The 24,237-nt window shown below is 48.3% G+C and overlaps 1 protein-coding gene across 1 annotated transcript; it reads right to left on the bottom strand.

The window, feature by feature from the left end:
- Positions 1 to 17,579: 17,579 nt before the first annotated feature.
- Positions 17,580 to 21,537, bottom strand: Fev (FEV transcription factor, ETS family member). Its single transcript, XM_070026199.1, has 3 exons — positions 21,260 to 21,537; positions 20,445 to 20,519; positions 17,580 to 18,705 (listed from the first exon to the last, which is right to left on the bottom strand). The coding sequence occupies exons 1-3, from the start codon at positions 21,309 to 21,311 to the stop codon at positions 18,113 to 18,115; spliced, it is 720 nt and encodes a 239-aa protein (XP_069882300.1). The 5' UTR covers positions 21,312 to 21,537; the 3' UTR covers positions 17,580 to 18,112.
- Between the last annotated feature and the right edge of the window lie 2,700 nt (positions 21,538 to 24,237).

Below are 24,237 nucleotides of genomic sequence, written 5' to 3'. Positions count from 1 at the left end.
CTTTCCTTTTTTTACACATGTGTGTACAAACACACCACACACACAAACACACCGCACGTGCATGAGTGCACCTCCAGGAACCTGTGGTCTGGCATTAAATGAGGGGGTGAAAAAGCTACAGTGAGTACTGTCACTTTCTTTTACCATGTACCCCAAGCTGAGACACCGTTGTAATCTTATTAATGGAGAGAAGCTGGAAAAGGATCAACAGGAGTAGATGGAAGATTTAGCCTCCAGGGTAGAGTTTCATCTCGTTTTTTTTCTGGGAGGGGGACAGTGGAAAGAACGGCCCAGAACTGTCTTCGGAGAAGGCAAAGGGATAATGAGTCATGCCTTCTCTTGACTGCCGGTGAGTGGATTGGGGAAAGTGAGTCCAGGGTGGTAGTATAGCAGTGAGGAGGGACTAAAGGGGTAGCAGGGGTGCTAAGCCTTTGTTCTGCTAAGAGTCATTTGGGATATTTACATCATCTTGGGGCCAGATCTACTGACTTGATTTGGGAAAATAAAAGCTCCTAGATTTATTGAAGATTTTAGTCTTTTCAAAAAAAACATATAAAGGTGATGTACAGGAGGGTTACTGTTTCATAAGCCAGGTAATGAGTATACTTCTTTTTGGACAATGTCACCTGATTTATTGAATTTTGAGTCCTGTCTTCAGTTGCTTTGACAGGGTCAGACCAAATGATTTAGAGGGCCTTACATGGTTCCAGGCTGTGGTTCCCCACTTCTGCAGGTCTGGGACATATTGAGGAAAGCAAGGAGATGGAGGCCTGGAGAAAGAAACACAACTGGAGCCATGACTCAGCACCTCCCCCCCTGCAGAAAATGGAGGCCACTCTTCCAACACGGGCATAGGGGAAAAATGGAAGGATGGCAGGAGAGCAAATAGATGGGTAACAAGTGATCCACCCCTTGGTACAATATATGCACTGACACATAACCAAATGCTCAAATTATAACTCAGAAGCCTTATAACAAATGCACGTACTGCATGAAGGTTCAGACACAATTTACACACACCTCTGCTTCCTGTGTTCCCTGCCACCCTTCCTGGAACAGAGGACATTCTGTCCTCAGAGCTATGCTTGTCTGTCCCTAGAATACCTTGGTGTTTATTGGAAAAAGGGAAATGCAAAAACCTCTCAGAAGTATGGGTGTATGTGTGTGAGGGTGTGTTGCCATGGTAACTTCCTGCCAAGCAGAGTGCCCAGCAACCAGAGCATCTGGCAGTATCTGCGAAGACATCCTATGGCCTCTGCACACTGAGACCCTGCTGCGGGCACACAGATGGGCATCCCTGGAATATTGTGACAACAGAGCCACCAAAGCAGTCCCTCCAATCGGGAATAGCTGGAAGCCAAATATAAACATAAAATATATTTATTATACAATGTAAATATTATATAACCTGCCTCCCCATGATTGCTACCCAGGGCCTCCTTACATATGACAGGCAGTTTTGCAGTGAGTGGTCCAAGACAGTAGTGATAACAGTTCAAGACCACAGCCTATCTCTCTACACATCCTATGACACAGAAATGTAAATGGCAATTAGAAAAAATTGGTTTTATGTGATGAAAGATTGGGTAAAAGACAAACTTCAAGGTACAATCTCAGAAAGTTTAATACATCATGAAATTTTTGGAGGCAGGTCTCTGTTATATTTGGAGGCTAGTTGGCTGATTACTCACTTCAAGCCTTTTATTTTTATTTAGTATTCTCTTAAGGATTTTTTTGGGATGGGATTTGAAGTTATGGCCTCCTGTTTGATCTATAGGCACTCTACCACTTGGGCTGTAACTTCAGCCTGGCTTTTTTTTTTTTTTGTCGGTCATGGGGCTTGAACTCTGGGCCTGGGCGCTGTCCCTTAGCTCTTCAGCTCAAGGCAAGCGCTCTACCACTTAAGCTACAGCGCCACTTCCGGTTTTCTAGTGGTTTATTGGAGATAGGAGTCTCACGGTCTTTCCTGCTCGGGCTGGCTTTGAACCGCAATCCTCAGATCTCAGCCTCCTGAGTAGCTAGGATTACAGGCGTGAGCCACCAGCGCCCGGCCAGCCTGGCTTTTTTTGCTGATGATTTTGGAAAATAGTATCTCAGGACATTTTTGCCTAGGCCGGCATTTGAACCTCAGTCTTCTGAATCTCAGCCTCTTGATTAGCCAGGATTATAGATGTGAGCCACTGGCGCTTAGCTGCTATAGGATTTCTTTATTATTATTATTATTTTTTGCAGTTGTGGGGCTTGTACTCAGGCCCTGGGTATTGACCCTGAGCTCTTTTTCTCAAGGCTAGCACTCTATTACTTTGAGCCATAGCTCCACTTCCGGTTTTGTGGTGATTAATTGGAGGTAAGAGTCTTATGGGGACTTTTCTGCCTGGGCTGGCTTCAAACCATGACCCTTAGATCTCCGTCTCCTGAGTAGCTAGGATTACAGGTGTGAGCCACTGGTGCCCAGCTCTTAGAGGATTTTTAAGCCACCCAAGAGCTAAGGGTATGCCTAGCAGTACAAGACCCTGAGTTCAAACCCCAGTACTGCCCAAACAACAACAAAAGACCAAATATTCTAACCCAGTTTAGAAATTCATAGACTTTCCCCCTCTCATTCTTTCTACTGTCTCTCTCACACACAAAAATGTCTCATGATGCTAAAGTAGTTAAAATATATGGTATTAATACAGGAATAGATGTATTAGTAGAACAGAAAAGATAAGTCAAAGATACATACATAGGAATTTAATACAGTATAAAAGCACCCTTTGAAATTCATTGGGGGAAAATGTAGATCAGTCAGTAAATGGTTCTGGTGTGGTTGGGTAGTTATTTAGACAAAGAGGTTCTTATTGCAAAAATAACCAAAGCCAAAAGGGTTAGAGATGTGGTTCAAGTAGTAGAACATCTGTATAGCAAACACAAAGCTCTGAGTTCAACCCCCAATAGTGAAGGGAAAAAATAGCCAATATATTGGGGCTGCTCACCTATATCCACAGCTATTTGGAAAACTGGGGTAATGGACACTTGAGCCTATGAATTCAAGACCAGAATAGGCAACACAGTGAGACCCAAATTTCCGAACAAGCAAGCAAATTTATATATTATCCCAGAAAAACACAATATGAAGAAAAGCCTATTCCAAATGTAAATGACAAGGCTTGCTCTATCAGAAACTGAAATGTACTATGGTGTCAGGTGCTGGTGGCTCATGCCTGTGATCCTTGCTACTCAGGAGAGTGAAATCTGAGGCTCTCAGCTCAAAGCCAACTTGGGCAGTCATATCTGAGAGATTCTTATCTCCAATTAACCAGAAAAATGTCAGAAGTGGAGTGATAAAGTGCTAACCTCGAGAAAGGGGGGAAACTTAAGCAAGATAGGTAGGTTAAGATCCAGAGAATTAGGGCAAGACCAGTCCAAAATAACCAGAAAAAAAGTTGGGCTTGATATTTGGTTCAAGTGGTAGAGCTCCAGACAACCAAGCCACGTAGTAGCAAGTAGGAAGCCCAAAGTTCAAACTCAGTACTTAAAGAAAATATAGATTACTTATTACTTTGACTATTTTTTTGTTATTATTGTATCTTGGATGCCTTAAAGGAAAGGACTAAATCATCTATCTCCATTTAAACCTTTGAACACCAAAAATGTCAACCTATACCCCGTACCTCTGACTCACTTTCTTTAGACCATTTTTCTTTGGCCTGTCCTCTTGATCAAGGCTGCACCTGTTCCCTGCTAGATTTCTTTGGAGCTAAGAGTGCTGGGCACACACTAGAGAGGCAATTAAGAAGAGAGAGGAAGAAAAAAATAGAAAGGGAAGTGAGGCAGGCAGGCAGGCAGGAAGGCAAGAAGGCAGGCAGGCAGGCAGGCAGGAAGGAAGGAAGGAAGGAAGGAAGGAGGGAGGGAGGGACACACTGGATACAATGGTAAAGGAGAAAAACCCATCTATACTGCACTGAGTCCTCCTCTGTCGTATAGCAACAAAGTCTGCTCTCTCCCTTAATCTCTTTTCAAATCCCTAGAATTTTAAGCATGTGGCTTGCTGGGTAGTTTAGATACCAATGTATCCCAGCAAGCATGTGTGTGCACACACAAGGCTCACATGCATGGTACACACATACACAGCATGAGGGGACACAGGCACAGACTCTCACAGGATCTAAAACCATTTAACAGCTTCTCTATCTTTTTCCTAAGTGCCACAGAAAACACACTGTTCTCTATTCAAGCAATAAAGCTAGGGGAGATTTTTTTTTTTTACAAGAACTTCCTGTATATTTTTCAAACAAGAATTAGCACACTGCCTGGCATAGAATAAGGCTCTCAGTAAATGAGAGCTGATATCCATTCGGGTTGTATCCAACTCATTACTATAAATGATGTTATGATAAACATCTGTATTTCTTGTCTTTTTCTACTTATCTTCTTAGGGCAATGAATAAACAAGTTTAAACAAAGGGACAGTCTTAATATCTCTTTGATTGCCAATAAGTGTACAACAACATCTAGATCTTTGGAACACAATGTGGTAACTAACTCCTAGATATTTATATTTTTCTCCCCTTTCCAGATGTTCTTGTTTTATGCTTAGTTTGAAGGTTAACTTTTTCTGTATTTAAATTTTTAAATTTTTTAGTGCTTGTAACTTTCACTATTTAATATATTTGAGATAATTAATTAATTATATTTATTTGTATGTGATGGGAAGTAGTGATAATACTATTTTCCCAAAATTAATAGCATGGTATTCCTGTCTTGCCTTCCAGTGAATGCCATCTTATTCTTTGTGAAATTCTCACATATTCATGTGTGTGTGTACACGCACGCGCGCACGGGAGCCAACCCTGGGGCTTGAACTCAGGGCCTATTGGTAGGCTAGCACTCTCCACTTTTGACTTTTCAGTGCTTAATTAGAGATGAGAGTCTTACAGAAGCTGGCTACTCAGGAGCCTGAGATCTGAGGATCATGGTTCAAAGCCAGCCCACTCAGGAAAGTCTGTGTGACTCTTATCTTCAATAAACAACTCAGAAAAAGCTGGAAGTGGCACTGTGTTTAAGTGGTAGAGCACTAGCCTTGAGTAAAAGAAGCTCAGGAACAGTACCCAAATCTTGAGTTCAAGTCCCAGGACTGGAGAAGAAAAAAAAAAAAATCTCCCAGACTTTCCTGCCTGGCTGGCTTTGAACTATGATCCTCAAATCTCAGCCTCCTGAATAGGTAGGATTACAGGTGTGAGCCATCAACACCCAGTCTTTTGCAAGACTCTGCTTTATTCCATTAGTCCACCTGACAACTGCAATGCCAAGCTACACCTTTAATAATTTGTTTTGCAGTATGCTTGTTGTTTGGATAAATTATTTTGCCTATTTATTTATCTATACCTGTCTTGAACTTAGGGCCTGGGCACTGTCCCTTACCTCCTTTTGCTCAAGGCTAGTATTCTTCAACTTGAGCCACAGTGCCACTTCCAGTTTTTTCTATTTATGTGGTCCTGAGGAATCGAACCCAAGGCTTCATGCATGCTAGGCAAGCACTACCACTAAGCCACATTTCCAGACCCTTGTCTGTTCTTTAACATAGTCCAAAAGAACTTTATAAGCTGCCTTAATTTCCATGCATTAATTTTCATGCATGCTAGGCAAGCACTCTACCACTAAGCCACATTCCCAGCCCCTTGTCTGTTTTTAACATGGTCCAAAAGAACTTTATAAGCTGACTTAATTTCCACAAAACTCTTTAGGGACTAGGTTGGGACTGCATCACTTTTATAGATCACTTTTGAGAGATTGGACAGTTTTCGAATACTGAGACATCTTCCCATTTCTTCAAGTCTTCTTTATGCTCTCCAGTGAAGATTTGTATCTTTCTTTGTTTCTTTTTCTTTCTTGCTTGCTTGCTTTTTCTTCCTTTTCTCTCTCTTTCTTTCCTCCTTTCTTTCCTTCTTTCTTTTTTGCCAGTACTGGGGCTTGAACTCAGGGCCTGGGCACTGTCCCTTAGCTTCTTTTTGCTCAAGTCTAGCACTCTACCACTTGAGCCACAGTGCCACTTCTGGCTTTTTCTGTTTATGTGGTACAGAGGAATCAAACCCGAGGTTTCATGTATACTAGGTAAGTACTCTACCACTAAGCCACAAATGTATTTTCTTCCTCTAGATGTTTCTAATGCTTTTTTTTTCTGGTCATGGGGCCTTAACTCTGGGCCTGGGCACTGTCCCTGAGCTCTTCAGCTTAAGGCTAGCACTCTACCACTTGAGCCACAGTGCCACTTCCAGCTTTTTCTGCTTATGTGGTGCTGAAGAATTGAACCCAAGGCCTCATGCATGCAAGGTATTGAGCCACCTTCCCAGCCCTTCTTATGGTTTTTATTCAACTGATTTTTATTATTATTGTTATAAATCCATTATTTCCAATTCCTTTTCTTCTTCATGCACAGTTATATAGAAGAACCATAGATTTAGCCATGTTGATCTTATATATTACTAGAATTTCATTAGTTCTAATTGTTTTCTAGTTGAATCTATTGGATTTCTAAGAGACAGTCATGTCTGCTAACATAGATCTTTTAATATTCTCCTCTCTAATATTTACACACAACATTTATCCTTTCTTGTCTTATTGTGCTGACTAGAACCTCCAGTCCAATAGCGGTGATCACAGGGTTACACGAGGCAAAAACAACATCCCTAGGTTTGTTCCTAACTTTCACAAAAATTCTTCTCATAGTTCACCAACTTTAAAATTTTTGTCATTTATATTTGAATATTGTGTTTTGTGTATACTACTGTATCATAACTGAAACTATTTTTCTGGAAGTTGATAAAAAAACTTTAATTGACATGATTATCTGAATTATTCATGTCATGTAGAGTACCCACTGAGCTAAGTCACACCACATGGTCCTGGGCTTGAACAATTTGGGGACAGAGGAGATAGTAGAGGAGTACTCCCCCAATTCTCCTTTCTTCCCCATGACACAAAACTAGTGTGATGTGGCCAGGTGCCAGTGGCTCATACCTGTAATTCTAGCTACTCCGGAGGCTGAGACCTGAGGATCACGCTTCAGAGCCAGCCTGGGCAGGAACCTCTGTGAGACTCTTATCTCCAATTAACCACAAGAAAGCTGGAAGTGATGCTGTGACTCAAGTGGTAGAGCACTAGCCTTGTGCTGAAGAGCTCAGGGACAGTGCCCAGGCTCAGAGTTCAAGTCCCATGACTGACAAAAACAAACAAACAAAAAACCCACAAAAAAAAACAGTGTGATGTGGACAACACTAAGAATCAGAGGTTTGAGTTCTCTACCTCTTATTAGCCATTATCTAACCTCTTTGAGTTTCAGTTTTCACATCTATCTGATGGAAACAAGTACCTCATTTCTTGTATCATCAAATACCTGAAGTGATGCTGTGGGCTCAAGAGGTAGAGCGCTCACCTTGAGTTGAAGAGCGCAGGGACAGCGCCCAGGCCCGGAGTTCAAGCCCCACGACCGACCAAAAAAAAATCAAATACCTACCAGAGGAATGACAGTATAACTGTTCAGATAACTATTACTATGGCACTCAGCACTATTAATAAATATTGGCAGGGGACCAGGGGATAGAAACAGAGTTTAGAATGGGGCCCTGGGATGCTCTAACCAGCTCTGGTGGCCCCTGAGGTTGTGGAGACCCTAGAGGCCAAGCCTCCCTCGAGCTCTCCTGTGACCTGGGGAACATGTGTTTACTCTTTTCTGCCAGGTGTGGAGCCCCTTGGGACCCACGTGCCTCTCTCTGGCATGTGAGCCAGGAGTCTTGGTGTGTGGGTAACTTATGCCAGCCTAGCCTAGCCCAGCATTCATGAGTCTAGGCCTTGGGGCCAACAGGCCTGGTTCTTCCAGGAGCTCCTCCCAGGGATCTCCTCAGGCTCACTGGATCTTGGTTAAGCCAGTGGGAAAGGGGTGCTCAGTCCTGCTTCTACAATTGGCCTACATTGTGAATAGGAGCAAGAAAAGGTTACATCTTGGGGCTTTAGGGCCTAAGAATGACATGTACCATGAGTGTGCTATTTTGGGAGCTAATGGCCATACTACAGGGAGTAGTGAAGTTATCCTGAGATGTGTCGCACACCTGGACTCTGTTAGTGTTCATTGCAGGAACTTCAGACATTTTTTGGTCACCTGTGATGTAGGAATAAAGACATTCCTCAGCGTCTTTAAGAAATTGGTTGTAGGACTCCCCCCACTGGCTATTAAAATCTGAAGATGCTCAAAAACCTTACTCAAAACAGTGTAGTGTTTCCATATGCACATCCTCCTGTATACTTTAAATCATCTCTATATTACTTATACTGAATACAATGTAAATGCTATGTAAGTTCGTGTTGCATGTGTCTTGTTTAGGAATAATGACAAGAAAACAGCCTGTATATGTTCCACACAGATGCAATTATTTCTTTCTTCTTTCTTTCTTTTTCTTTCTTTTCTTTTCCCTCCCTCCTTCCCTCCCTCCTTTCTTTCTTTCTTTCTTTCTTTCTTTCTTCCTTCCTTCCTTCCTTTCTTTCTTTCTTTCTTTCTTTCTTTCTTTCTTTCTTTCTTTCTTTCTTTCTTTCTTTCTTTCTTTCTTTCTTTCTTTCTTTCTTTTCTTTCTCTTTCTGTCGTGGAGCTTGAACTCTGGGCCTGGTTGCTGTCTGTGAGCTCTTCAGCTCAAGGTGAGCACTCTATTACTTGAGCCACAGCGCCACTTCTAGTTTTCTGGTGGTTAATTGAAGAGAAAACTCTCACAAACTTTCGTGCCTAGGCTGGCTTTGAACCATGATCCTCAGATCTCAGCCTCCTGAGTAGCTAGGATTACAGGCATGAGCCATCAACACCCAGCTAGTTTTTCTAATAATTTTGATGCATGATTGGTTTTATCCATGAATACAGAACCTATGATTACCGAAAGCCAACTGTCATAACACACTTTCTATGAAGAAGCTGTTGAAACTATCAGGTACAATCAAGTTGATGCATGTGCTTTGTAAGATGGAAAGCACAGAATAGACACAAGGAGGTGGCCCTGAGTCTGGCCCTTAGGTGCATACCACAGACGAGTGCATTGCACAGATGTGTGCACAGGAAGAACCAAAGGGGAAAGGAGGGGGAAGAATTGGGAACGTGATCATTATGGAAAGAAGCTAGTCATCCTACCAGAGGTTACCAGTGAAGCCTGGGACCCTTCCGTACTTCCCCTGTTCATTGTCCCATGTAGCTTCCCCATACCTCTTCCTGTTGCAGAATGAAAAAGGACAGTGCTGCCTGGAGCTTCCCTGACAACTCCTGCTGTGTTGCTAAGCAACCTGATATCCTTTTCCAAAAAGAGGAATCCAGTGTTGTGGGGGGGGCTCTGGCCTTCTAGCATTGTTAGCTACTTCCTCCTCCTCTTCCAACCTCAAGGAAGGACAGAAATACAAGAGAAAGCTAGTCTGACTCATGGAGGCAGGACTGTGATGCAGAAATGAGGGATTCAACAATAGAGAGAATGGTCTGAGCCTGCAGGGCAGGTCTCTGCTTCTGTATTGATTAATACTGAGGCCAGGACATTCATGGCTTGCCCTCTGTGCTGGTCTGCTTAGGCACATGCTCTGTTACCCTAGCAAAATGAAATCAGCATTGCCATTTTACAATGAGGTCACTGAGGCTTATAGAAAGTAAGTAGATTCTCAGACCCACAGGGAACAAGCTGAATGAGGTCTGAAGCCACATCCATCTGCCTTCCTTCTACTCTACCATACCACTGGAGATAAGTGCAAGAATGATGGTGCACTGCACGACTTCTGAAATGCATTTCTCACTTTCTTATGGGTCTGGAATCCGTGGTGAGTGCTGGAATTGGGACATATCCTGGAGTTGGGGTTAGGGTTTAGGCATTTTGACCTGTCACTTCCTGAGCACTCTGGTTGGTCCATGGGAAGGGAATAAAACTTGAAGTATGAGGGCTTAAACTACATCTTTACCACTTGGGTGCTCTGTATACCAAGTGGGTTGTTTAAAATCTTCTGCCTTGAGTTTCCTCATCTATAGAATGGGACTAACACTAGGACAATTCCAGAGGGTACTACTGACTGCATGAACATAGGCTTTCTGCACAGTGTCTGCACATAAATATTCAGTAAGTGTTAACCTTTCTTGTTCTTACTTCTGTGAGGTCTTAAAAATTCATATCCTCAGTGGTTAAGAACTCACTGCCTCTGAATCAGACTGCGTTCAAATCCTGCTCTGTCCTTCTTCTCTGTGTAGCTTTAGGTAAATTTTCCTTTCTGTGTCTCATTTTTCTCATCTATAAAATAGAGGAATCTGGGTGCTGGTAGCTCATGCCTATAATCCTAGCTACTCATTAGGCTGAGCTAGGAGGATCACGGTTCAAAGCCAGCCCTGGCTGGAAAATCTGTGAGACTCTTCAATTAATCACTAAAAAGCTGGAAGTGGAGCTGTGTCTCAAGTGGTAGAGCACAGGTCCTTAGCAAAAGAGCTCAGGAACAGCACCAAGGCTGTGAGTTCAAGCCCCAAGTCTGGCAAAACAACAACAAAAATAAGCAAACACAAGTTGGTTGTTCATTATGGTAACGTTAGTTGCTATACAAAGAAAGCCTCTTTCCTCCAAATTTCATGTAACAATAACCATGGAAGGAAACATTGCTATTATATACACCTACAGGTGAAAACTGTTTCAGGATGGTATAGACGTATCTTTCAAGTCATGTAGCTTTTACCTAGCTGAGATAGTTCTAACTTCTGACCATTTTCTTAGCCTAGAAAATAATTGGGGCTGCTCTAAGGATAGGAGTCAATGGTGTGGCTCCAACAGGAGTCAAAAGACTGCTTCTCAGCCAGGCCCCTATGGCTCACACCTGTAATCCTAGCTTCGCAGGAGGCTGAGATTTGAGGCTTGTGGTTTGTGAGACTCTGATCACCAATAAACTTCTCCGAAAAAGTTGAAATTTGAGGGTCGAGGTGCATGAGATTCTTATCTCCAATAAATTACTCAGAAAAGCTGCAACTGGTGCTATGGCCCAAATGGTAGAGCACAAAGTGGCTCAAAGATCCTGTCCAAGCCCTGAGTTCAAGCCCCAGCACCACCACACCACCAACAAAAAAGGCTGCTTCTCAGTGAGGTTCACCATGCAGGCCCAGAACAAGGTCTGCACCAGCATGGAGAAGAAGCATAGCCACTAAGTTCCTTCCTAGGGACCTGGAGGGTATCTGATTAGGATTGGAGCAAGAAAAAGCAGGCCATCGCTTTGTTTTTGACTGTTCATTTGTATAATAATAGAACACATTGGTAGATATGCCAACGTACTTTCATGGTCCTTAATCTTTATGGCAACGCTATGAGGTAGGTTCTGCGATTATCATTGCCATTTTACTACGACTTGCTTGTGGTCACAGAGCTTGTGACAGAGCCAGCAATCACTACAAGTGCAATCACCATGTCCTGGCTCTAAATACCATACTATGCTCCCTTGTGATTACAACTATGGTGTATGCAAGGAAAGAAGGAGATGCCAAGCAGGTACCAGCTGGAGAGGATTCCCAGCACTATAAAAAGTTCACTGGTAGCTCACATCTGTAATCCTAGCTACTCAGGAGGTAGAGATCTGAGGATAGAAGTTCAAAACCAATCTAGGTAGGAAAGTCCATAAGATTCTTATCTACAATTAACCACCAAAAAGCTGGAAATAGGGTTATGGTTTGAGTAGTAGAGTACCAGTCTTGAGCAAAACAGCTCAGAGACAGCACCCAGGCCCTGAGTTCAAGCTCCAGGACTAACACACACACAAAGGAAGAACAATGTGGAGCCACTCATTTTTAGGATTGTGTGAGACCCAACCCTAGCACAGAGGAGTGTCACAGAGAGGTCCTGCTGACCAAACTTCCATGGGACAGCCCATTCAAGTCAAGATCCAGCCAGACCCCACCCTCATCCCCAACACAGCCATCTGCTCTAACCTCCTAGGACCATGGGAAGGAAAGTGAAGGCTGGCAGAAGATATAATAAAATAGTTCCTGATTCATTACTGATAAGGAACAAACAGGGACACTTACAAGCCCAAACAGGGACACTTACAAGACAGGCTGTCAATATGCCCTTTATAGCAAATATCTTATGCTATGCTGGGACAGTTAGACAGCTCACACCTGCAGTGAGAAGGTAGAAGTCACATTTCTATGCCAAAGCTGTCCGGGAAGGCTCACCATGAGAGGAACAGGGGGATACTGAAAACTTGAGCTCTGGGGTCATGGGACCAGAGCAGTCACTAACTTTTCACAGCCTCAGTTTCTCAGCTGAGACTCACACTCACTTGGTAAGATCTGGTCAGGTCAAAGAAGACACCACCTCTAAAGCATTTGCAGCCTGGCCCAGAATCAAGCTGATGAATGGCCAGGCATATTTGTGTTAACAGGTGTTCACAAATTATATGTAGCTCAAACAACAGATGAAAGTGGCTTCTGATATATTTTAAAGACATGTGGAAGATTGGATGTGGTGGCTCATACCTATAATCTACTCAGCAACTTGGGAGGCAGAGATAAAAGGATCTTGGTTTAAGGCTGGCCTAGGTAAAAGTATTAGGCCCTATCTTAAGTAGCAAATAAAAACAAAACAAAACAAAACAAAAACCCAAACAAAGCTTCGAGTTCCATCTCCAGTACCACCAACACTACCATCAATACTTAAACAACCCCCTACACACATATAAGAAAAGATGAAAACCAGGAGAACCGTCACATCACAGCAGCCCGATGGTCACACGGGCTACCACATGAGAGAATGTTTGGTCAGCTTACCTACCACAGGTAAAGGGTACTATGGCTTCTCTCTAGCCATGCGGGCTAGATGTCCTCACAGATGTCCTCACGTGACATGCCATTGGGGGAGTGCTGATGGGGGAGAGCTGAGGCACACAAAGCACACGTTACTGGAGGAGACATGGGTAGGTGTACCTGCACAGGACTCTAAAACCAAGATGACCCATGGGTGGGTGTACCTGCACAGGACTAAAACCAAGATGACCCATGGGTGGGTGTACCTGCACAAGACTCTAAAACCAAGATGACCCATGGGTGGGTGTACCTGCACAGGACTCCTAAAACCAAGATGACCCATGGGTGGGTGTGTCTGCACAGGACTCCTAAAACTAAGATGACCCATGGGTGGGTGTGTCTGCACAGGACTCCTAAAATCAGGATTACTTAAGGTGGCTTGGGACGATGAAGTCACCCAGAGGAATGGGAAATGGTTTGGTAAAGGAAACAGATGACATAGTTCCTAGAACAAGCCCCCAAACCTTGGCCAAGTCATTTCACAGCATGGGTCTTGGTGTATTTACCCTCCAGGTAGATGAAGTCATACTGGACATGTTGTCCAACCTAACTTGGTTTTTTGCCAGTCCTGAGGCTTGAACTCAGGGCCTGAGTGATGTCTCTGAGCTTTTAAAAAAATTTTTATTTTGTTTTGGTTTAAGGCTAGTGTTCTACCACTTGAGCTACAGCTCCACTTTGTTTTTTGTTTGTTGTTTTTGTAGTTAATTTGAGAGACGAGTCTCACAGACTTTCTTGCCTAGGCTGGCTTCAAACCATGATGATTCTCAGATCTCAAGCATCCTGAGTAGCTAGGATTACAGGTGCTCAGCTCCAACCTAACATTGGAGGGATCAACAAAACAATGGATGTGAAAGCATTCTGTAAACTCTGTACTACGAGCTAATGGCAAAGGAAGGATTGGAGAATGGACCGTGTATTTTTATCAGTAACATGAATTGGGTGATGATAGAGGAAGGCTCAGAACTTGAGGGACTATTAGCACCTAGATTGGAAGAATCAATGATAGACCAACACTTTGGAGGGCCAAGCATTAAGGACAGATCTGGATTTTCAGGAAGCTAGGTGTGGGAAAGAGACTCTTCTTGGGACTAAGCACAGTGGTAGAGTGCTGGCTACCACGCAGGAGTCCTGCGCTCTACTCCCAGCATTGCAAGAGTGTATCTTTTTCAGGGATTAGGCTCAGCAGTCACACTGGGGATATGGTAACCTCAAGTTTGGACACATTACAACAGTAGGGGAATTACCAGAGCTGAGGTGGTTGGGATGCTGCGGCTGGACTTGACCTTACAGAATTACCCTGGACAGATATTTTCCAACTCTTATTGGTTCTGGAACAGAGACTAAGAAAAGCCCTGAGGATCCAGAGAACAGAGATCACAAATCTTTGCTCTAGTCTCATTAGTTGAATGAGATGAGAATGGAATCCCAGAAAAAGATGGGATTCTCTGAAGGTCATGCAGCAAGGTAGTTGTCACGCTGTGACTGGGACTCAAGTTTTCTGGTTCCTAAGTCCTAAGATTTAGCCTCCCAAACTAGCTATGTGTCAAGAAAAGAATGGGCAAGTGAGGGAGCCGGTCTGTGAACTTTTAGGATGAGTTTACATAAGCGAGAAGACCTCTTTTTTGGGGGGGGGGAATCCGGTCATGGGGCCTGAACTCTGGGCCTGGACGCTGTCCCTCAGCTCTTCAGCTCAAGGCTAGCGCTCTACCACTTGAGCCACAGCGCCACTTCTGGCTTTTTTTCTTTTTGCTTATGTGGTGCTGAGGAATCGAACCCAGGGCCTCAGGCATGCAAGGCAAGCGCTCTACCACTGAGCCACCTTCCCAGCCTGTGAGAAGACCTCTTAATGGAATAACTCCTCCGGCTGCTCACCAACTCACTCACCTTGAGACCTTACAGATGTTACCTCATCCCCTTTCGGCTGCTGTCAAACCCTCTGGTTTGACTGAAAGAAAACTCCTGATTTGGCAGATCAAGGTCACATCAGTCTGTAGCTTCCAAGCACCTGTTCCAGTGCTGCCCTATCACCTCCAGATGCTGTCCTTCCAGATGGCTCTGAATAAATGAGGACAGCTCCTCATGCCCTGTCCCCAGTCCATTTCTAAGACAATTGTCTCAAATTGTTCATGTCTCAGAGTCCTTCCTCATCCCTCTGGGTCTATTACTCTGTCTCTTGTTTATCTCCTGATGATTTTATCTGAACTTGTGTCCAATGCTTCTGGGGCAAAATTATTCCTCCCTCCTGGGTGTCACCGTTGTGTCAATGCACCTTCAGATCATGACTTTTCTTTTGTCAGTTGTAGAACTTGAACTCAGAACCGGGGCACTGTCCTTGAGTTCTTTTGCACAAGGCTAGCACTCTACCACTTTGTGTCACAGTGCCACTTCCGGTTTTCTGGTGGTTAATTGGACATAAGAGTCTCACAGACTTTTCTGTCCAGGCTAGCTTTGAAGCATAATCCTCAGATCTCAGCCTCCTGAGTAGCTAGGATTACAGGCGTGAGCCGCTAGAGCCTGGCCAAACCATGACTTTTCTACATTCCTGCATTGCCTGACACCTCTACTTTCCTTTCCTGCTCTGGCTACAAGAGCCTTGCCCAGACTCTACTCTGGCCTCTGGTGGTTTCATTTAAAGGTCTGATAACAGGGCCTCTCACCTCTTTTGCTAGGAAATTTTATCTCATTACATTCAGTCTGTAATTCTTAGTAGCCCAAATCTTCCTAGATCTTGGCTGTCTCCTCCAATCTGCTCCTTCCCTGCAAACAGGGCTATAAAGAGGTCTTGCGTCCATCTATACAGTCGCCGAGCCATCAGCAAGCCAGATGCCACCTCTCTTAAGTACTTTATGGACCACCTAAGCCCATTCTCCATCCCATGAGGACACAAGGACATGTTAATGCAATAATGTTAGGTGATGAAGGTACAGTATCATTAGATTGTGTGTGTGTGTGTGTGTGTGTGTGTGTGTGTGTGTGTGCCAGTACTAGGGCTTGAACTTAGGGCCCAATCATTGTGTCTTAGCTTTCTTGCTCAAGGCTAGTGCTCTATCACTTGAGCCACAGATCTATTTTTTTTTTTTTGGTGGCTGATTGGAGATAAAAATTTGTCTCACAAACGTCACTGCCAGGCTGGCTTTGAATGTAATACTCAGATCTCAGCCTCCTGAGTAGCTTGGATTACAGGCATGAGCAATTGATGCCTGCCGTGTTTAGATTTTTTTAAAGTACAGAGGACAAGAAGGATATATGACAGTTGTCAACAGTGCCCTCTGTAATGGAACTGCAGGTCATTTTTTTCTCTTATGCCTCATTACATTCTTCATCTAAACTATATTTAATAGAATCTTTATGTGTTTATTTTTTGGTCTTTGTTGTTTTTGAGTCAAGCTCTTGCTATGTAGCAATGTAGCCCAGGATAGCCTCAAATTGCTTCGGTTTCCCCAGTGCTGGAAGTACAGGTGTGTGCCACAATACCCAACTGGATTTTCTACACTAAGTATGTTATTTGGAGAAACAGAACCAAGTGAAAGATAAAATAAACATGAATAAAGGCTCTTTTCCCTAGATTTAAAACTGGGTATTTATGAGTTCTCTTGGAAAAGGGCCTACCCCACACACAGAAGTGTCTAGTTTTCCTCTTCCTGCCCAAAGGACATTAAGGAAATCTCAGCCATGCAGAGGCGCAGGGCATCCTCCTGCTCATTAGGGGGAGCCTTTGGTCCAGAAGTATTTCAGGGTAAAAAAGAAAAAGAAAACCCCAAATCCAGGCAAAATAAAACCTAACAAAGGAGAGCCAGGGACTTCCTTTGGGTTATAGCTTGAGTGCCTCGCAGGGTTGTTTTGGTCCAAGGGAAGGTCTACACGGGTGCTTTCCAGTTCGGTTTGGGTGGGGGCAGGCACAATTTTGACAGCATCAGGAAACAATATTCAGAAAGCCCCCTAGGTTGTGAAAAGGGCCCGGTCAGAGTGACCCACTCCACCCACGTCCCACACTTCCCAAAGCCGGATGGGGTGAAGGTCCACAGGGTTCCTTTCTCCCTCCTCTCGGAAGTCTAACCTAAGTCTGGGGACACCTAGTTCTCCTCCTTCGTCTTGCGCGACCCCTGAGGTTCCACCACGCGGCGCCCCGAGTCTCCGTGGCTCCGGTGTAGCCCTGGCTTACGCGCTTCCGACCAGAAGAGGGCGCGCTCCACCCGCGAGGAGGCGAGTGCAGCCGCGCGCGCTGGCCGGAGCCGCGGGCGCAGAAGCCCGGTCTCCTCTGAAGTTGGGACGGAAGATCCAGAGACAAGATAGCTGTGGCTCTCGTGGGGCAGAGGCTCATGGTGAGAGGGAGAGGTCGGAAGAAGAAGGGAGAATGGCTGGGAAAGAGGTGGAAAGCAGGGAAAGATCTGAAGGTGCGGAAACTGGTGGAAAGGGAGTTGCTGATGGAAGGTGGAGATGGGGCAATGATGACAGGTGGGATGGAGGTGGGGTGAGGCGAGGGGAGAAGGATGAGCTAAGATCAAATGAGATGAGGTGCCCGTCGAGATGGGGCAGGGGGTGCGCAGACGCTTCCTTCCCCCACAAAGCCCACCCACCAGGGGGCTTCTCACACCAGCCCAGCGGCGCCTCGTCGGGATTGCACCCCTCCCCTTCTCTGGATCTTTCCCTGCGCTTGTCTGACCTTCTTCCACCTGGCCCCCTGAAAAGGTTCCTGGTGCGGCAATGAACAGAGAGGAGGCAGCGGGGCGCTAGGGAGCTTTAATGGGGCTGGGAGGGCGGAGAGGAAGGAGAGGCGAGAGTCTGTTCGTGTCCTAGGGAGAAAAATATATTAGAGGCCTCCAGACGTTGGGATCTGGGGCAGATCCGTGTTGGGGGGTGGGGGAGGAAGACCTGGAATCAGGAAAAGAGGGGTCACCATGGAGGGAGTTTCTAGGAGGGGCAGGCGAAGGAAAGAAAAAGAGGACTGGGAACGCCCTTCCAGGGTGTGGAGACCTAGAAGAGAAAAATTAAAGAGGGTCACACGTATGTGTGTGTGTGTGCGCGCATGTGTGTGAGGGGGTCAGAGTTGAGCTAGGGGCAAACCTACTATTTAATGGAAGACCCCAGAGGTTTTTGGTCCCGTCTCCCTGGGGCCGTGGAGTGAAATCTGGGCTGAAATTACGTCGGGGGAGGTGGGAGGAGAGTGGAGGACGCTCCGGCCGCCTCCCCGGGATGTGCACGGGTTTGCACGCGGTTCTGGGTGTGTGGGTGTGTGCGCGCGCGCGCGCGCGGAGGGCAGGCCGCGCGATCCCCCAGCCACCGCCCCGTCTAGTGGTAATGACCCCCCAAGTGTGAGGCTGCGGCCACGGCGCCGAAGGGCCCGGGCGGGGGCTGCAAGCCGGGGCTGGGGTAGAGGGCGGCGGTGGCGGCGGCGGCGGCAGTGGCCGCGGGATTGGGGCCCGGCCAGTAGGAGAATCCCGTGGGCGCGACGCCGGCCGAGGCGGCCATGAGGTTGAGTTTGGAGAGGCCGGGGAAGGGCAGCGGGGCGAGGCCGGCGGGCAGCTTGTAGAGCGCGCCGTCCTGGGCGGCGGCGGCGGCGGCGGCGGCGGCCGCGGCGGCGTGGGCGTGCGCGGGCGGCGGCTGGCAGGCCTGGGCCAGGCCCTGGAAGTCGAAGCGGTAGGCGTAGCGCTTGCCGTGCACCTTGCTCATGATGTTCTTGTCGTAGTAGTAGCGCAGCGCGCGGCTCAGCTTGTCGTAGTTCATGTTGGGCTTGCTCTTGCGCTCGCCCCAGCGCCGCGCCACCTCGTCGGGGTCGGTGAGCTTGAACTCGCCGTGGCCGCCCTCCCACGCGATGCAGCCGGCGTTCGCGCGGTCTGCCAGCAGCTCCAGCAGAAACTGCCACAGCTGGATCTGCCCGCTGCCTGTGGGGGGGGGGGGGGAGGGGCGGTCAGCCGCGCGCGCCCGGAAGAAAGCGGTGATTTGGGAAAACAAAAACCAACCCGACCCGGCGGGACCCGACCGCGGGGAGGGCGAGGGCGCGGCCAGAGGTTCCGCAGCTAGAGCGGCCGCAGGGCGGGTGGATCGGAACGGTTCCCAGGCCGCCAGGAGCTTTTTGCACAATAGAAACTCAACTCCCTCTTAGGAGAACCTAGGCCCCGGGACGTGTGGGGAGGCTGCAGCCCCTTTCTCCCAGGTCTGCATCCAGGGCAGAGCATTGCATAACCGCACAGGGCAGTCTCTTGCAGGTTGGTCTGCAGGGCGGGGAGGAAGAGCCCTATCTGGATCACCAGTGACCTCAGAAAGGAAGAGACAAATGAACAAGACGACATATGCCCCTCAGCACTACTGTAACCAGGTCCAGGCTGGCATCCAAAGGCTTAAACAGGCCTAAACAAGACTAAACCGGCCTGAGGTGAGGACTGAGGCCTTGTATATCAAACTCTGGAAGGTTCCCTTTTCCAGGTTCACCCAGGTTCAGCTTCTCAACAGGCGGGATTTCCTGCAGGGAACCGTGCCCTAATCCCCTGGGGATGGCGGACAGCTCTGAGAAGGGGGGTTCAGACTGGAAAGGAGGTCTGCTTATTAGCTTCTGCTGTTGGCCAGTTTCCCTCCAAATTAAGGTGGCTAGGAGGAGGCATGCCTTTCCCTAGATAGGAAGATAGTAAGGATGTTGGCCCCAGAATTCCATTCTCCCATGTGTAGCCACAAGCAATGAAAAATCGTGATGCAATTATCTCCTTTTTAGAACAAAACGGATTTTTCTCCAATCTGTATGATTACTGCCTCAAAATCCAGTCCGGGGAGCTCCTTCTGGAGTCAACCTTTCCTCAGAACTCAGAAACTGTCTTCCCTACAATTTCAATCCTGGTTTCTTTAAGCCAGCCCAGCGTGAGCACCAGGTCACCAGCAGGAGGATCAGGAAGACAAGAAGGTTTGGGTTAAAGACCTGTATCCCATGCTGTTTGGGTGGGAGTGGGGGAGGTTTGTGAAGCTCTATTGAGCATCAGGTTCTCTTTTTGTATGGAACAAGCAGTTACCCAGTGTGTGTGTGTGTGTGTGTGTGTGTGTGTGTGTGTGTGTGTGTGTGTGTGTGTGTGTGTGTGTGTGTGTGTGTGTGTGTGTGTGTGTGTGTGTTGTGGTTTCTGTACCCTTGTAAGATTTACAGTATCAACCGGAGAGCCAACAGCCAACAGAGCAATCCGTTGACCTGCTCAGCACAGCAGCAAACCTGACAATCAGTCATTATTTCCCTGAGACTTGGTGGGCAGGGATGCTGGGCACCATCAGGCTCAGGCAGGTGAAGCTGGCAGTCGGCATGATTGAGGGGAATTTCTCCCAGTCCTCTTGCCTGAGAATGCTGCAACCTTGTGCCCCAGCGGCCAGTTGCAAAAGGACATCAATCTCCCCCCCCACCCCACCCCCAGCCCCTGGCTCCACAGCTCAGAAAACCCACACACCACCGCGGGCCAGTATCCTTTCCGTCTGCCCTTGCCAGCAAGCCGTCCCTGGTACACAGAAGATGCCAAAGACTAAATGAATGGCTCCCCCAGGCCTCTCCACAACCGAGCCAAGCTTTCCGAGAACCTACGAGTAAACATCGCTTCCACCCTCTGTCCAGTGGCGACGGCACCCGTCCTGCCCGGTGTTCTGACCTGCTCACCTTTCTGCACCGCTGGGCTCAGCGGCCCCCAGCTCGGGCTCTTCCCTTCCTTGAAGAGACCGTCTCCGACGGGATCTGTGGCAGCAGAAGAAAAGAGTCAGGCAGATCTCAGCGGAAGTTGCGGACTTGACCGAAAAAAGGCCCTGAGCCAAGTCTCTCGGGGGCTGCGGTGTTCTGGGGGCCCGGGCGGCACCCAGCTCCTCCTCCCGGAGCCGGGCCGAGCGGCGCGCGCGGCGCAGAGCCCCTCCGCAGCGCCCAAGTCAGGAAACGCGTCCAGGAAAAAGGAAATCCGCTTTCGGAAGGGGCCGACTGGAGCCTTATAAAGCCCCGCGAGGAGCGCGCGCCAGTCGAACCTGAGCGAGCAGAGCCCCTCGAAGACAAGAAGAGGGCGCTTGGAGGACCCGGCCGACACGAACGCGCTCGGACGACCAAGGTGAGGAGCTGACCCGGCGCAGAGGCGATGCCCGGCGGACCACAGCGTGGCTGGGCACGGACAGATCCCTCCTGCACGCCGGGAGACCCTTCTGCTTCCACCAGGCTCTTTTGGGTCCCGGGGCCCTGCCCTCAGCGTCCGAGTCTTCTTTCCTTCAGAGTCTCGAGACCCCACAGTGAACCCCCCCCCAGCTTTCCAGACGCCTTTGATTCCCTACACGCCCTAAAATTGCCATCAGCGCCTCCCCTCATCCCTCTGCAACCCAGTTTTGGAATCGCACCCCCTTCCTTCGGATCCCCGAGCCCCCTTCCTTCCCCATGCCCTAGCCTAGACTCCCCGCCCCGGGCCCGGCAACCTCCAGCCCCGGGCTGGTCCCTGGTACCTGGCAGGTACATGTTGATCAGCAGGGGCTGGGAGGCGCCGCTCTGTCTCATCGCTGCCGGGGACTGGGCGGTGGGAGATGGGGGGGGCAATCGGGGGGGGCGCGTCAGGCTTTGCGCTTCGGGGCACCGATCTCCGCCCCAGGCTACCTCGGGTGACGGGGAGGAGAAGACGGCGCCGGGTCCAGCAGGGCCTGGCGGGAGGGGGCAGCCCGGGTGTGGCGGGGAGGGGGGGTCGACGAGGAATGGTGAGGGGGGGGGTCCTGGAGCTTTGCTCACAGCTACAGGGCGACTTGGAACCCTCCGGGCCCCGCGCGGGCAGGGGCCGCAATTTCCGTTTTAATTAAAGTGCGGCCGCCTCGGCCCCCCGGACCCCGCCCCCGCCCCTCTTATCTTGCCATCGCAATAAAGTCTCCAGCGCGCCGTGCGACAGCCAAGCGCACCCGGCAGCCCCCCGCGCCCCGCCGCCCGGGAGACGGGGCGCGAGGGCGGGGGGAGCGCCGCGCGCTCGGGTCGGGGCCAGGAGCGCATTTCTTTTCTGCCTCCCTGATTCTGCACACAGTGATGGGGCGGCGGGGTGGGTGGGTGGGGGGACCAGGCCCCACTTCGGACTCCGGAGACCACGGCCCCTTCCCCAGAGCTCTCCTTCCAACCCGCTCCCGCCCCTCTCCATCACTCACTCCTCCCTCTCCCCCCCCCACTCCCACCCGGTTCCCGTCTCCAGGCTGCGTTATCTGCATCTTCACTTTTAAATTTCCGCTTCCCTCCCTCTCTCCTGTCGCTGAGCTCCCGGCCCAGCAGCCGTCGCTCCTTTTATCTCTGCTTATCCTCCCCCCCCCCCCCCCCAGCCTTCTCCCTCCACGTCTCCCACTCTGCTCCTCCCTGGAGACCCGAGTCCCCAAGCTTTCAGCGGTTTCCTGTCTCCCTATGGCCCCCAAGCCGAAGGGCTCCAGGCATCACCCCTGGCTACTTGTAGATTGCTCCTTCTCTCCTTCCTCACCCTCTTTCTAGATCTTTCGGGTCTTCCAGGTTTTGTCATATTTTCCTCCTACTCTTGTAGCCCTTCCAGAGACACTGAGAGGTGGATAGACTCCTGATTCCTTCATCTTCCTTACAGTGCGCTCTCTCTCTCTCTCTCTCTCTCTCTCTCTCTCTCTCTCTCTCTCTCTCTCTCTCTCTTTCTCTCTCTCCTTCCTAGTCTGCCCCCACTCCACCCCTAGCACTCTCATGCTGGTGGAGTTCCAGGGTTACGTACTGTACTTGGCTTTTTCTAACTCATACAAAGAAGCGGAGGCTGCTCCCAGGTGGATGAGGGTCTCTGGGAACCTGTGGGACTCTCTGGGTCTGCAGAAGCAAACTAAGGAAGGATGGTAACTGAACACCTGTCCCTCTATAGACACTGGTGAGGCATCTGTGGTGTCCCTCTCACTTGTACCCAGGGCTGAGGGACCTGAGAATGGGCAGATTTCTAGCAGAATCCTGATCCTGGGCTCTGCTATTTGAAGGTAGCTGCAAAGCCCTACTCCTGAGGTTCCACGGGCCCCAATCTACCTTCATTTGCCATAACTTTGAGAGTCTGGTCTTTGCTGGTGAAGGGTGAGAAGGAGCCAGGAAGTACACTTTTGGGGGAAGCATATGGGAAGAGTCCCAGGACCTCTGAGGATCCTAGAGGGATGAGCATGGGAGATTCAGGATCCCAACATGGAGTCCAGTGGGAGCAAAGATAGAAGTTAAGATCTTCCAGGGGATCAAACTCAGTGCCACAGGAGAGAGCCTTGAGGTTGGGGACCAAGATTCCAATCCTTCTCCTGTGCTGCATTACTGCTTCTTTCCAATCACTAATGACTGAAAACAAGGAGATGGCACGGAGGTCCACTAACTCAATACTCTTAGCAGAAGGCTGAGACAAAAGATAGATGCTCTGGAGGAGGAGGATTCTACCCAGACACTACAGTTCTCTTTAGAGCAAAGGTCTATAGCTCAGGCTTTGTGCCCAGCCTGATAGAGTACTCAAGTGCTGAAAAGGGTGGGTATTGGCCATAATCTCTGTGTGGAAAGGTGCCCCTCTCTACTTCCTCCATGTCATATTGCTGGGCACCAGTGGCCTGCCCAGAATGAAAAGGGGTGAAAACATTCTGATCTCTTTGACCTAGCTGTCTATCAGTGATGGATGTGGGGAGCAGACCTAACCCTTGGGTCCAGAAAAGCTGAAAAGATCCATGCTGGCGAAGGCTATGGCAAATATTATCGTGCTCAACCCACTACAGAGGGAGGAACTGAGACCCAAAGATCAGTGCCCTCCTCCCAGCTCCTGAAACCATCTTGATTTTTCCCAGCAACCATAGGCCATCCTGGAAACAGGGGAGCTCAGTGAAGGAGAAATATCTGATTTCCCTTTGTCTGTTCTCTACTCGTGGAAGGAGGCAGCAGAGGGGCAGGTTGCTAGCTCTGAAGTCACTTCAACTCCTATTCACCTGTTTCCTACTTGTATGACTTCTGGGATAGTCCCATGACATCTGTATTATACTTTATTTTCCCCGTCTGTAAAATGGAGATCTAAATACCTGTGTAGAGAATTGTACAGCTTACATACAATGATACTTGTGATGTGTTTATAACAGGTGATATACAATTAATTCTAGTTGTTATTACCATCTTGCAAAGGGAATGACCAGCCAGGAGGTTTAGGCTCCTTTAGGGCTTACAGATGCTTGGGATTCTGCTAACGCTGAAGCTTTTGGTAGCCACAGCTCAGCTCCGCCTTGACTTAGCCTGAATCTGGCATCAGGAATCCTGTACTCAAATCTTGTCACCAATTAAGTGGGTGACATCACTCAGCCCCAGTTTCTTCATTAGTGAAATAAACAGTGGAGGATAATCAGAGGATCAAACGCAACAGGGTGGGTCTATGGGCCCAGAAGTCCACCAAGTGTTAAGAAGAATTCATATCCTCTCTAGAGCGCTGTCCCTTATTCCCCTG

Source organism: Dipodomys merriami, unplaced genomic scaffold (assembly GCF_024711535.1).
Source record: "Dipodomys merriami isolate MVZ:Mamm:240054 unplaced genomic scaffold, mDipMer1.0.p SCAF_1, whole genome shotgun sequence".
Taxonomy (NCBI): domain Eukaryota; kingdom Metazoa; phylum Chordata; class Mammalia; order Rodentia; family Heteromyidae; genus Dipodomys; species Dipodomys merriami.
The sequence above is the reverse complement of the archived record's forward strand: the minus strand, read 5'-3'. Positions and strand labels throughout refer to the sequence as shown.